Source organism: Melospiza melodia, chromosome 4 (genome assembly GCF_035770615.1).
Source record: "Melospiza melodia melodia isolate bMelMel2 chromosome 4, bMelMel2.pri, whole genome shotgun sequence".
Classification (NCBI taxonomy): Eukaryota; Metazoa; Chordata; class Aves; order Passeriformes; family Passerellidae; genus Melospiza; species Melospiza melodia.
In genome coordinates this window covers 82,369,288-82,384,387 of record NC_086197.1, presented here as the reverse complement: position 1 = coordinate 82,384,387, position 15,100 = coordinate 82,369,288, and the positions used below count along the sequence as shown (strand labels likewise).

The window sequence follows — 15,100 nt, the reverse complement described above, 5'->3', positions numbered from 1 at the left end:
TCACACTAAGGAAAGAACATGTGGCTCTTTTGCTTTTTTTAACTGGGGAGGTTCTTGAGCTCCATGGTGGCTGACTAATGGCTGAAGGGGGATTTTATTACATTGAATTCAAAAATTGTCTGGAAACTTACAGGAAGGAATAAATATTCCCTTTAACACCTGCAAATAAAACAAGATTACCTTATTTACTCCTCTCTCATGGTTATTGCTGAGTGTAAAATTCAAGAAGTCATACCTTTGCTGAGTTATAAACCAAGCAAAGAGAATAAAAAGATTGTTTCAAAAAGCCCTGTGCCATACAATTTTGAAGATGAGCTCTAATGCAAGGCTAGACATTACTTGAGCTGGGGAAAGAAAAATGTTTTCCCAAAACTTGCAGAGCAGCTACAGAACTGTTGCACAGTTGCTGCACGCAATGATCAGTAAGTAAGAGGAGAGAGAGGACACCCCAAATTCCAGTATGTTTTTAGTCCATCTTCCTCACAGTCTTGAAAAGGAAAGCAATACAGTCTGATGCTTCAGGCCACAAAGGAATTGCTGAGGAGCTCTTGAAAAGAGCTAGATATCCCCATAACTCAAAAGTACAATTCTATATCCAAAGCAAAACCAATCTTATCCTTTGTTGAGTAAACTGGAAGGGCACAAATTTCTTTTCTTCAAGTAAGCAGTCTGATGTCAAAAATGAGGGCTAGAAAAGATACAAACAAATGACAAATACAATGGGCACTACAGGAAGAGAAAAGTTCTAGCTGGCACCTAAGACAGGATTTGTGCAAGAAATGAAAGAACTTATTGTACCACAGCACTGGTTCTCAGGCTGCAGCGTGCTCACTCTTGCGGCAAGGACACTCTGCTGCCCACCAAGGGGGAGGCTGCTTCCTACTGACACATGGAATCTGCACAGGCCTTGCTGACCAATTAGAATAAAACTTCACTGTCCTCTCTGGCAACTTTTGTTGCTAAATCTTGTTGTTCTGTTATTGAAACCTACAGCATATGAATTCAGTATAAAGCAAATAAAACACCATAGGTTTGATCCTCTTTCTTCTAGACTGTTCCTCACCTGAAACAGATAATGCAAAAATTTTGAGACAGAAAATACAGTGATTGAATCTGAAATGAGCCTTAACTTAATAGATTATTCAGTTACCTCTGGGGGGTACCTCTCAGGGCTGTGACTCCTCAACTTCAAAGGCTCAGAACACAGAGAGCAGAAGGGAATGAGTGGAATATCAGTAAAATAATTAATATATTATTTGGCATCAATTCAGTAGCAGGGCAAACCCAATCCTCTTCAGTGGGATGTCTGTTGAGAAAAACATGATTTACTCAAAAAAGAGAACTTGTGTCTTCACAGATGCAAACCCACTTCCAATCACAAAGACAGTTCCTCATTTTCAGTTACCACAAGTGGTTTTGCAGTGAGCAGAGTGGTGTTTCCTACAGGCCCAGCCAAAAAGGTTATTGAGGGCAAGGCAGCTTGCTTCATTCTTGTTCATTCCCAGGCTGCCCTCCTGCGTGGTCACAGTAATCACAAGCTCTCAGTGCTGATCTCCCCCAGCCCTGCTCTTGTGGTCGCTGCAGCGAGGTTTGTGCTTGTCCCAGACTGCACCACTTGTCACTGCAAATAACATGAGATGGAAGAGATGGCAGGAATTTTTTTTTCCCCATGGAAAGCCATATTCTCTGTTCCCCTTGCTTGTTCTTTGATGCAATCAACTCTCTCTTCATTTTATGGAAAACAAGAAAACCAAACTGTGACAAGATCAAGACCTGGGAAATGCAGTGATGATGCGACCAACAAAATAATAAATCCTTGGATAACTTTTTTTCCACTTATATAGTTCAGTCATTAATAAAATCTTTAAGGTATGATTCATAGCACTAGAAAAATTAACTTTAGGTAGCAAGCTTTCCTCGCATTCTTACTCCATCTTCAATTGTAGAATGCTACTTAGGAAACAGTGTGAATATTTAAACTGTGAAACTCAAAGTAGGAACTATTAGGGTAGAGGTTCACATTTAAAGATAAAATTCAATTTTCTGTCAAAGGTAACTCTGTCAAGGATAATAAAATCTATTTATTAAATAAATATTTATAATATAGATCTTTAAAATCAAGACACTTACTTATATTGATACACATTATGCAATTTCCAATGTATTTCAGTACCTTGGTGGTATCCTGAAATGGAAAAATAGGAAAGAAGAGGAGCTTCCCAAGAAGCTCATAGACATCAGCAATGGGTAACAATTTGAACCCAAAGGAGCACAGTGAGAAATTCAGAGGACAGCCTCCAATAAAAAGCAATTGCCCTAAGTCAGCAAGAGCACTCCTACATCTTCAAAATACAGACAGGTGACTCTACTTTGTGGCTTTCCTTCAGAGAACTTTGCTTCAAATTGGATGCTTTATGCAGAAACAGCAGGTTTTTGCTGATATGACTGCAAATACATATATCAAGGCAAAAAATCAATTTTCAGTGGATCCCATGGATTTATCCCAACACAGATATTGGTGTTTCCCCTTCCCTTCAGGACTCACTGTTTAGCCATTATATGAAAACAGCAACAGCTTTTGAATAATTAATGAAACACAGGGACTGAAAATAGACCTCTTTTCTTCCCTTTCCTGCCTCCCCTTATTAAAAAAGCAAACAAAATCCTAACAATAGAGCCTGAAGGTTAAAAGGCCCTTAAGAATATCTACCAGCCAGCTGGTCTGAAAAGAACAGCATGAAGCAAAATGCATCACCTGTAACACCCAGGCAGCATGGCAAGATCAAGGAACAAATATCAAAAGTTTTTAGAGAGAAAAAAAAATATCAAAGAATACAAGTGATTAGAAGATGAGGACAATACCACCATACACCCATTGAAGGTGTACTACATTTGTTATTTACTCCACCAGCAAGGGAGGCATGTAAATTTCCCCAAAATGGCTTCAGCTAGACAATAATTGTTTCATTCATGAAATAAAAAAACCCCCAAACAAGCAAATCTCAAAAAAAATAAAACCCACAAAATACTGTCTTGTAAATTGCTTCCAAGTGTTTTATCTTTTTCCATACATTTGCAATGAAAGAAATGCTGCCAATATTTTATAGCTTAAGCATTTCCCAGTAAAATACACACATGCTTACACAGAAAGTGTGTACTTTACAGAAAGTATGTAACACTGAAGAACCTCGGATTGCTGAGAAGTATTTAGAAACACTTGGTTCCTACTGGTTTTCCTTTACAGTAACACTCCAGTCACTTCTGAGAGATCTGGAGATTGAGGAGTCTTGTATATGCATGCATTTCAATCTATTTTTATGGTGTAAATTCGGGATTTTCTTCCATATTCTCCCTTCCTTACATTTTGGGACACAGTTACAAGTTCTTAAGAACAGGCAAAAGGGCCTGTAAGTAGAGCAGAAGGGGCTGCCATCTTTTGGAAGATACTGAAAGTCAGTTCAGCATCATATAAAGACTTGTGTTCCCAATTTTTTCTCCTGCCTTCCCTGGTTTGTTTCCTCTTGTACTTCAGTTCTTCTGTAGAATGTACGGTACAGTTACAGTGGGGGACCTTCCCCCTTTCACCTAGCACCTTCCACACAGACCATTAATTTATCAGAGGATGAGACACACTCTTCACCTAAAACCACAGAAAACTAGCAAGGTGCTCACTTTGATATCTGTTTTTCACTTTTGCACGTGAGAAACGTGAACATTTGTTTTGTGCAGCTGAAAGCTGCACAAAATAAGCAGCAGGGCTTTGGGTCTTGGGGTTTTGAAATGTCTTCAGCCTTCATCGCAGCTGGTTGCTGTCACACGGAGAGAAGCAGGGGGAAGAGAAATCTGGCTGACAAAGGCTGTTTATTGTATACGTGATTTCTCCTCAGCAGCTGGCCCCTGGAGAGCCGAAACACCTACTATTCACCTCAGACTGCGCCAGGCAGCGTTTGCCCGTGGGTGGGTGACACCCCCGCCCGGGCTCCCCGCTGGCTGGCACAGCGACACGCCGGCTGGGCAACAAGCTTCCTTTCTGAAACCGAGAAAAGACGTTTGGGTTACAAACTACACCGGGCTCCCCTGACAGCTGAAGGGCTTCCAGCACACGCTGGTTCCCGCACCCCGGCGGGCGGCCCGGGCACCCCGCGCTCAGGCGATGTTGTCGGGGCCCCTTCGCGCTCCGGGCGATTCCCCCACAGACCCGAGCTCCCCACGGGCTGAGACCGGGCGGCACTGCCCCTCATGGCACTGCCCCTCCCGGTTCCCACGGCTCCGGGACAGCGGCCGCGTCCCTACGGCGGCGACCGCTCCTCCTTTTCGTCATTTTCTTGTCTTTCTTCTTCTCCGTGCTCTGATCACCCCCGTTCTCCTCCTCTGCCCCCGCGGGCCGCCCATGCCCGGCACCGCCCGGCCCGGCAGGTACCGAGGGGGCGGGCACGGAAGGCGACGCCCTCCCCTCCCCCCGCACGGCGCATGGTCGCGGCGGCCGCGCGCTCGCCGGGCTCCCCCTTGGCTGCCGCGCGCCGTGGTCTCGCCCGCCCCCGCTGCCATGTTGAATCGCGCGGCCGCCGGGGCCGGGCCGGAGTTGGAAGTTTAGGGGCGGGAGCGATCGGGATCGGCCCCGGCGCGGAGCGGCTCCGGCGCGGCTGCACGGCTGCCCGGCACCCCCTTTCCCGACCGCCCACCTCCGCGGCACCCTGCCCGCCGCCCCTCTTTTCTTCCCTCCTTCCCCGGTCCCGCGAAGAGGCTCAGCGATGCGGCTGCTGTGAGGCCCCGGCGGCGGCGGCGGAGGAGGAAGGGGAGGAAGGGGCCGCGGGCGCCATCGGTCGCAGGGCGGCGAGGGCAGCGCCGGGCCGGCCCCGGCCATGAGCGGCGCCCCGCAGCAGCAGCCCCCGCGGCGGGTCACTAACGTGGGCTCGCTGCTGCTCACCCCGCAGGAGAACGAGAGCCTCTTCGGCTTCCTCGGCAAAAAATGCGTGGTAAGTCCCGACCGAGGGGGCGAGGGGACTGGGGCACCCCCAGCCGCCCCACCAGGGCGCGGCGGGTCGGGGCCCGGGGCGGGCGGGGGCGTGTGAGGACAGCCCGGCCGGGCGCTGGGAAGTTGAGGCTGCGGAAGTTTCATCCTGCTCCGCTGCCCCGTCCCGGCGTCGGGCGGGGGGCGGCCCTCGCAGGCCTCGCTGCCCGCCCGGCTCGCCCGCAGCGCAGGGCGGGGAGCGATGAACGGCGGCGGCAGCGGCCCCTCGGCCCGCCCGGTCCGGCGGGGCTGCCGGCCCTGAGCGCCGGGCCCGGCCTCGCTCGCTTCGGAACCGGGCGCGCCGGGCGGCTCCGAGAGCGCCGCGGGCACCGGTGTGGGCGCCGTCCTTCCGCGCCTCGCTGCCCGTCGGCACACGGGGCTCCCGGGGCCGGCGGGGCTCCCGCTGCCCTGCCGCCGACACGGGCGCTGCCGGGGAAGCCGCCGCAAAGCAGCAGCCGCGGGGCTCCGGGGCCGTGAAAGTTCCATTGCTCGGCGAGGCTGGGACGGACCCCAGGTGCACCAGCGGTACAACAAAGCAGTGTTGCACCAAGTTGTAGGAAGGCTCGTATCAGTGCTAGGCCTGCCTTGGGTTTAGTCTGCGCTTTTCTTAGCGTAAACAACAAGTTCGCGTACTCAAATACTGCATATTTTCCTATTTCTATATCAGTAAGTTCGGTTTCAGAATACCTTCTTACATGTAACGTAAAACTGTACTAAAACTACTTATCTATATTAAAGAACTATTTGAAAGCTTCAAAAGATAAACGCTTTCACTGGAAAAGAAGCTGCTTTTTTAAAAATAGTGATTTTCAGAACAATGACTATTCTGGTGCATTGTGTCCTGTACCTAAAATACTATTAGGCACTTGCTGTAAAGCTATGGAGAGTGTTTCATGAACTTAAAACTGTGACTTAAAGCAGGATATCCGTGTAGTCATATTGATTCCACGTAACTCTCTGGACTTTGAAATGGTATGGTTGATCAAACTGCTGAGAGGAAAACATAAGATGCAAGGGAAGAGGAAGTAGAGAATATTTACATTGGGGTGGGTTAGATAAGATGCTTTCACAGTAACTTTCAGTGTGTCAGAAGGTATGACCCCTAAAGTATATGTTTTGAAAAGTATAGAATTGTAGAAATGCCTCGGTTAATTTCAGGCAGTGCTTCATATCTTCTACTTCTTTGCTAAGAAAGAAAAAAAACCAGTATCACTTTTTCTTTAAATATAAAAAAATAGTGCATGAATTTGTGTGTAAATTGATTTTCAGTTTGCTTTTCTGTAACTTGATTTTTTTTCTTGTCAGACGAACACACTTTTAATTTCAGTTATACTCAGCTGTAAAACTCACCTAGTTAAGCTCCCAAATTTTCTGCATAAGTAGTATGTTGAAAGCAGACTGGAGGTAAATATCTTCACAGGATCTGGGTGTCATAGGATTTACAGCTTGCTTGAAATTACACATTCTTCTGATTTACACACAATATTGGATGACTTTCCAATTGAGCTTCTTCAAATTGTGGTCTGTTGTTTCCTCTTTTCCCAGCCCTTTGTGCTCTCTAAGTTAATCATAGGCTTATTTTAGTAAAGTTGAGGTTCTCCACTCAGTCTTGAGGACTTAAGCACTGAAGATCTGGAGGTATTTAACCAGGCTTTTTTGGCTTACTGTGTGGCATGAGCCAGAAATTGAGAAACAAGTGCACAGATGGAATATTCTGCCCCTTGGAGGGCACTGCCTTAAGCAGGGAAGTGGAATGGGTACCTGGAGATGGTAACAGCCTCAGCTGTCTGACTTGAAACCACAGTGTCTGCTGGGGTGCAGTAGGACTCCTGGTACTCTTGACCTTCCAGCTGCACTCAACATGCTGTGCTGATAAATGCCTTTTTGTTCATGATATTTGATCTCATAATATCCATGTTTGAATTACTCAGTAGTGAAGTTTCTGACTGTAAGTGCTGCTTTTTAAGAAAGGAAAATTTTGTGAGTTCTGTAAGATGCTAAATGCTTGCTCTTGCAATCACCTGAAATATCTGGGCTGCCTTGCTGCTGTAGGTGATGTTTCTGTCACTGGGACATGGAGAGGCTGTTGGATGTGTCAGCCACATTGACATAATTTTAGGTTTTGTTTGACTAAATCTCGTGTTTAGATCACTACTGCATTGAACACCAGAAGAAAATTGAGCCATTAAACCATGCTCCTAAGATACTCTTTGCAGTAATAATTTATAGAGTTCTTAATGGATGCCATGACACTGCTGTCAGGCCTGAAGGGCTTAGTTAAGAAAGCATGTGGTGCTCTGAAATTTATTTATTTCAATCTTTCCTTTATTTCTGACTGGTAACAAGGCAGCTATTTTGAAATAACATTGAGGATTCAATTATCTGATTTTTGTTCTATGGGAAAGCAAAGGAATATATCAAAGTGTATAACTTTGAGTACTCACAGTCTGTGAACTCGGAAATGGTCACAGGTCCAGTGGCCTCTTAAGTAATGATCCCTGATAGAAAAATTTCCTGTGAGAGGGGGAGATGCTGAAGAGCCATCACTCTGTGTTGCTGAGGTTGGTACCATTCTGCACACTACTACTGGTCCTTTGAGAAACTCACTAATAGGCAAGTGTACATACAGAGGGTAATTGGTTTTCTTCTCTACTCTTTTTTCCTCTGTACTTGCTGAGCTGTAAAATGTTTATCTGAATCTACAAGCAATTAAAATACCTTTGCCCATGACAGATGAGGCTTTCAAAACCAAGCCACTGGCTAATAGTCAAAGCTGTAGCTATAGTTGATTTGGCTGAAATATGAATCCAGATGTAGAATTATTTACAGAATATATCCAGCATAAAGCCCTTTAGGACTCCCATTGTTTAGATGTATAACTAATTTTCATTCAGGTTTGTGATCTTTGTTATCTAGGTCAGGTGTAAAATTTGCTCTCTTTAAAAAGTTTTGAATAACTTTCTAATAATAATGTGGAAATAAAATTGTATGTATGGTTATACTAAGTGGAGCTATGAGATTAGTTTTGTGCATATTAATGATTTTTGTAGTTATGCCCAGCTTAAAAGTTTTTGCATAAGTTCTGATTAGTTATTAATCATTACTTTAAATAATGATGAGTTTTGTAAGAAAAAGTAAATGCTAGATGTCCATTTTATAATCTAATAAAGAAATAACTTCTGTAATTTGCATGATTAATATTGGTCAGCAATGTCAGTAATGAAAAACTAGTTTATTCTGTAGAAATAATTTTTGAGAAACAAACCATGTGTGTATTTGGTAGCACTAGAAGTAGGTAGAATGGAGCATGGATATTTTATGCTGCTTAGAAGTGCTACTCACCACTTGGATAAGGTGCAGTGAATAAGGCTGGGAATATGTTGTTCTTTGTGAGATCTTGCCTGTGGTTCATGTGGTAAACAGGAACTGGTGAAGGATGCAGAAAGAGAAGTGACACAGCAGTAAGCTAACTAAGAAAACTGTTTTGGCTGCTTTGAAAAGTGCATGTGACCAGAATAAGTTTGTGTATCAGAGCCAAAGAACAAATTGCAGTAATAGCTGAGATAAAGCAAAATAAAAACTTGAATGGCAGTTATAGCTCTTAGTTGATAAGAATTAAATGTTTTATCAGGAAGGGCCTTGTAAGATTACTTGTGCTTATGAAAACAGCATGAACTAGGGCTTGAAGGTAGACTGCAAGTCTGAGTAATGGGCACTTTCACGTGTCTGACAAGTGTTGGGACTCCTCAGTTTGAGTTTAGCTGCAGTCTGTACATCCAAAAAAGACTGACATTGCAGTTTAAAAAATACTTATCCCCTGTACAAGTAGGGAGAACTGACACATTAATTCAGTGGTGAATCTCTCATCTTTTCATTTGTTTCTAAATGAGATGTGGAGGGAAAAGATAAAGTGTAAAGGATGGGGTCTTGTGGAATAGGAGAGTATTGAGAATTACACCTGGATTTCTTTTGAGATTTGCCCTGTTCTACAAAAGACATGTAGCATCTTTAGACACCTCACTAGTATCCACTAGAGTGAGTTCTCTGAACAAGTTATCAGTGATAATCTTCCATTGTAGAGAAAATGACAGTGGGGTCTTGACAGTTCCTTTGAACCATACCTGTGCCTACAAAACTGATTTTCACAGTAATGGATCATATCAGACTCCATAGAACAAGAGGTACAACCATTGTCCTTACAATAGTATGTTTCTCATGCTCACAGCTTGCTATTCATGTCTTTACAGCATAGTTCACTGCCTTAGCTTGCTTACCCATGGATGAGAAATGTTTTGAGACTGCTTGGGAACAGTCTAGAAGGCACTGCATCTCATAGCTGTATGCATTTGAGACAAAGCATCAATTCACAAAGTGTGGGCTATGGTTAAGGAGAAAAAGGCAGAAATTTAGGTCTTAAAATCCCATAATTGTCAGTAAACATCACTGTCAGTTATCTAAATCTTTAAGATAGAAACTCAGCTAAGAGAAGTTTTTTGTGTTCAGTGACTAGTGGTTATATCTCTCCTGGCTGTTCTTGTACTTCATGTGCTAGACAAACTCTTGTCTTGATATGAGGAGTGAGTCCTGCTACAAGTTCCAGTCGCTGTGTGCCTATTGTGAAGCATTATGTATTGCTGAATGAAGGGTGATGTACTCAGGCAAACACAACCTGTACCTCACTCTGCTAAGGCTTCAGCATTAAGCTCTTCTGAGCATCTTTGTAGATATATTTTATCTGTTTTGGAGGCTGTCAAGTGCCAAAAGTCTCTCAGCATCTGTGTGGTTAATCACATGGTCAAGTGTGCCACTCATGCTCCTGATAAGTGCTCTGGAATCCTATGGTATACATGCACAACAGGATGAAAACAATTTGTAGTCACAAGGTGTTGTGTTGTAACTTACTGGTTTTTCACAGCTAAGAGTCATATTAAGGAATTTAGAAGAGGGCAGAGTTTTAATTCAGAATTCAGATGAACAGTCAAGTTTTGACTGCATGTTTTTCACTAAGATGTTCAGATAGCCTAGTTCAGATTGCTTAGGAGCACACCCAAGGAAGAGGTAGGTTCTTGTTAGAGGATAAGCATTGAGTTTGCTATTTAATGCAAATTTTTAAATGTAAAGACTACTTTGTTCTTCTTTTAATGGAAAATTGATGTGATTTCTTGACCTTATCTGCTTGTAAATATTGTTTTGAATTTTTTATCACTAGAATATTTTTCTCTCTGCTTATTTCTTCTGGTTCTGAAAGATGTAGTACTAGCCGAATTTGTCACAAGTGAAGAATGTAAGATTCATCTCGTAAGAACCATGCAGTTTCAGGCTAAAAACATGAAAATGGGGAATGCTCTAATTTTAGATCTTGAATTTCTTTTTTTGAAAGAGTTCTGGTACTTCTGCCTGAAAATCTCACCTGTTTTTTCTTTAGAATTCCTGTGACCCTTATTGCTCTACTTTGTGCTAGCACTAAGAACTCCTCTACTGCTTTCATTGATAGTGGCTGCAGGTGCCAGCAATGGCAGCAAGTGCCACTGGCAGCTTCTGGCTTAGTGCTGGAATGGATGGAGTGAAGCATTGAAGATATTTGTGTGTGATGAGTGAGTGCCACCTAGGAACTTTGTATTAGTTCATCAACTACCATGAAAAAAGGCTTGATCCTGTCATTGGCTTTTTATAGGCAGAGCTGTCTGTACACGGGGTTTGTGGAGCTCTAAATGCTCTGTTTGCTGAGATAATTTGCTGTTGACTTGAAGCTGTGTGGTAAGATTTATAGTGTCCTCTCCTCCAGTGAGTGCATTTCATAGGCTTGTCTCTTGAGGAATCTTTGTAGTACAGAAATAAAACTTAGCATACAGGAGACTTGTGGTTTCATTACCTAATACCTAGATAATAAAATACAGGAAGCAACGAAAATGTGTCACAGGCACTTAGGCAGAGTTGCTGATTGGTAGGTTAGGAGGTTAGGGTACAGTTTCTTGAAGAAAGGCTGACATTGTGTTACTTAGCACAGAGGGATTTTTTTTTTTTTATTGGCTAGTTGGTTCTCCTTGTAACAGTAAATATTGCAGAGTGGCTTTAGTAGAACTAGAAGTTCTATTTCATGGGTGGTTTTAAACAGCCCGCTCTACTGGGACAGGGCTCAGATGCTGTACAAGATAGTTTAGTTTCTCCAGGTATTTGCTTGGGTGCACTGCCACACCATCTTGTGTGGCTTCCAGAATTGTTGGTGCCTGGATATCCAATAAAATGGGAACAATAGGTGTGACCTTCAGATCAGTTGTAGTTAAATTTGAAGATCCTGATGTGTACTGTGTTCATGGCTGGAGTGCTGTTCTCAAAGGTCCAAATGGAAAAAGAGAAGATGCCGTTCAAACAATCATAGGGACACTATTAGAAATTTGCTCACTTGCTTAATTCTTAAATTTTAGTAGTGTTTTCTCAGACACTTCTGAGTTAAAGGTAGACAGTTTTGATGACGCCTCTTTGTGCAGTAAATGACACTTTAGGTATCTCAAATTAGAATGTCTGTGTTAAGAATATATGATTCTGGAATAAGTTCATTAAATGAATTACTCAATTCCTGTAGACATAATGTTCTGTGGAGATGATCATTGCTGGCAAGAAAACTGTTGCTGGCTGCAGAGCTCCACGACACATTTGCAGATTGCTTCTCACTTTAGGCACTTGCTTTCATACATGCATCCCCACCTTGGTGAGGCTGTTTTCCCTCTACTGTTTATTTAGCTGTCCTTAAAATCCTCACTCTTAACACAGCATTTTCTTTTTAGGTTTTCTAAGAAACAGTGTTAATACATCTTTCAGTCCTCCGGTGTGTCTAGTTTAAAGCTGAAAGATAACACTAAGGTTGTGTTTCCATTTCTGTAAGACAGTTTCACACATCATTTTCCCCTGCAGAACATCTTGTAATTCAGAATTTCCCTGCATTCATCTCCTTTGCCTTCAATGCAGATGTGTTATTTTGCTTTATCTCCCCTTGTCCATTAGCCACTATGCAGCATAAGGGGGGTATATTTAGTGAGCACAGATATGCTCCCATATAAGCACATTTTGTATGTGAAGGTACTGTGCCTGCAATTTGAGAAACACCAACCCAACAAAAGAAAGTGTGACTTTTGCCTTTTTGAACAGCTTTGAAGACTGCTTTCTTTATTTGAACTCCCAATTATGTGAAGGTAACTCTTGCCTTTGAGATTACAAATACTTTTAAAAAATGTGTTTACTTCAAGTATTACTGATGATAATGGCTGTCCCAAAAGCCAGCCAGCACTTGCTGAGATTAAGTAACAAGCCCTAGTGCTTGTCTTGCTGTCTAGGCTGAAGAGCAAGAATATTTGGAAGTGGGAATTTGGCTGTAAATCTTAAATGTTTTCTCCTCTCTCAAGGTGACAGCCAACTTACCTGTGTGTGACTTGTGGACAAGAAATTAGTATTAATTTCTATTAATTTCTTATATTTTCTGTGTTGGGGATAAAGAAAAGTGACCGATTATTTTACAACCTGCCTAGTACCTTTTGTAACAGAAGCAGTAATTTATTGACTTTAAAAGAATTTTCTATTTTAGGAATCAATTTAACAGCTAGTTCTTTTGTAAGCCCCATTCTGCTGAGGTACCTTGAAGTCCTGCATAGTGACCTCTTCCCTCCAAATCTCATGTCTCTGCTTTCATCATGTTCTCCTTGTACTCTTAACTCATGTACTTTTTATTCTTTTAGTAAGTTTTCTGCCCTGTCCCAGTAACAGGGTTTCCTCCTTTCCTGTTTTCCTCTTGCACTTGAAGTGCTTCCAGAATTTTCCTTTCTCCCTTCAATTCCTGCATCCATAATCTGCACAAAGATCTCCAGGTAGGACTGACCTTCTTCCTCACCATTCTCCCCCCCCACTCCCTTATTCCCCCTCCTCAGTTCCTCAGCTCCTTTGTTCTTAAGGGTGAGCAAGGAAGGATCTGATTTGTGTCTCACCAGATGTGTAGTCCTACCATATGCAGTGCTGGGATAGACATTTGTCTGTAGCTCAGCAGAGCACTGCTCAAGGACATTCACGAGGAGAGGAGGCAATGTCTGTGCCAGGCAGCTTTTGCTGCTGCACACGTGGAGTGCATGGAGCCTGAGACCTGCCATTACTCAGTTCTCACCTGTATTTGTCTTCACTGGCCAAAGTCATTGTTAATGTGGTTATAGGGAAGAGAGCTTCTGGTGGATATGAGGAGGGTACACAGAAACAGGAGTATGGTGTTCCTCAGGCTTCTTGCACTGCTCCACCCTTCCCTGCTGCTTCTCCAGGCAGGACTGGGCTCTCCAGTTTGTAAGCTGCTGTGTTAAGAAACTGTATACTGGAAGATACAGCTTCAGCAACTCTACAGGCTCAGATTTGAAACCACAGAACTGCTTAGTCCTGCTTTGACTGAACTGTAAGTTATTTCCTGCTCCTCTAACCATGTGACAGCTCTCTCTGAGCACAGCTAAGATGTGGTCATTCTTTCTAAGTAGACATTTTTTCCCTTTACTCCCCCTCAGTCAGCCAAAGCAAACAGAAACATCACTTGGCTTATGACACTAAATATACACAAAGGCATCCAAATAAGCTCCTCTCTCTAAAACTGTGCTTGATTCTTGTGGTTAACTGAAAAGAGGAAGAAAACTATGAACATCCTGTAGTGGTGTGTGCTCTGTGCAATACCACAGGCAAAAGCTTCCCCTTGCGTTTGCAGGGAAGGAAGCAGTAGTTGGTAACAAATTAAATGCAGGGCTATTTTTTTCTTTATTTGTTTTAGGTTTTAGTTAAGAGTGTCTCAGGTATGAAATTCATTTTATAACTGGATATGCATTTATTAGCATTTATATTTTTATCAACCTGATAATTCAAGGTTTGGGGTTAATTTTATGCTAATGTTATGTGAACCAGTATCTTTTAGCCACACAATACTGTTGTAGTTTTGACCTTTCTTAAACAATGTTGGCCTCTTTGTGTTACACTGTACTGGTGGCACAGTGCTCAGTTTGTGTAGCTGGAACTTTAAAATCTTGTATAGTTTTAAATTTAAAGAGTGATTGTGACATAAAGTGCTGGTTGCACATGGTGTCTAGAACTCAACGATTCAATGCACCATTTCTTTGTTTTAAAAAACAGTTCTGTCTTTAAGAGATTTGTCCATATCATATTCAGGTGCCAATATTCCTATACCTGAGAGACTGATAATAACAGCTGATGCCTCTTCTCAGGTCATGACCTTCCTTGCCTTAATTCAAGCATCTAGATGCAACATACCTATAGTTGTGTGACAGTTTTGTTTTATAGGATGCATGGAGATGGATATGATGCTAAATGTTTTGCTGGGATATGTAGATATCACTCCATGTTATGGTTTTAACTTTATCTTTTTATGTCATTTAGGAGGTCTTGCTTTGAATGCTTCAGTTTGTCATTGAGGCTTTTGCTTAACAGCCTCTTTGAACACCTCTGGTCTTTTGTGCCTGTAAATGACAGAAAAAATCCTGTTTGTTTCTCTGTCCACTTTTCATATTGTTTATGGAAATTTGTTTATTGAAAAAGTGTTCATGCTGCTAGTCCAGGCTTCACTTGTGTTACCGAGGAGTCCATCTCTCACACTGACCATACCTTTATGTTGCTGATAACATTTAAGCTTGGTGGCAGAAGGATGCACCTTGTCTTGTTTCTCACCTGTGGTGTGTCAGCCAGCTGTGCTAACAGACCTAAGTGGGGCAGTAGCATGAACTCAGGCACTGTTCCATGACTGTCCATGCTGTTCAATTTGTTGGCACACCTCCTGGCACAGTTTTGAGTGCTAGCCTAGTAGTTGCTCAAATTTGTATGAGTGTGGTTTTTGAGATTAGAACGGTGTTAACAGCTCCTGGTACATCACATGGGGTAGGGCCATCCCTACCCAATTTGTGTTGTGTTGGGAAGAGAGTTTGTTACTCTATGTATCTATGTATTCTTCACCATTTCCCATCATATCCTGAAAGTGGCCCAGGTCTTAGTAACTCATATTTGCACAACCAGGGAAATCTGCAAGGAGACAGAAGCTGTTCTGGGGACGGGGAGATGTGAACT

At 42.9% G+C, this 15,100-nt stretch overlaps 1 protein-coding gene across 1 annotated transcript in view; it reads left to right on the top strand.

The window, feature by feature from the left end:
* The first annotated feature begins 4,830 nt into the window (after window positions 1-4,830).
* WASL (WASP like actin nucleation promoting factor) overlaps window positions 4,831-15,100 on the top strand; it is a 50,281-nt gene continuing 40,011 nt past the window's right edge. The window contains exon 1 of the mRNA XM_063155378.1: window positions 4,831-4,976. Coding sequence (XP_063011448.1) covers window positions 4,863-4,976 — 114 coding nt within the window. The 5' untranslated portion in view covers window positions 4,831-4,862. The remainder of the gene's footprint in view (window positions 4,977-15,100) is intronic.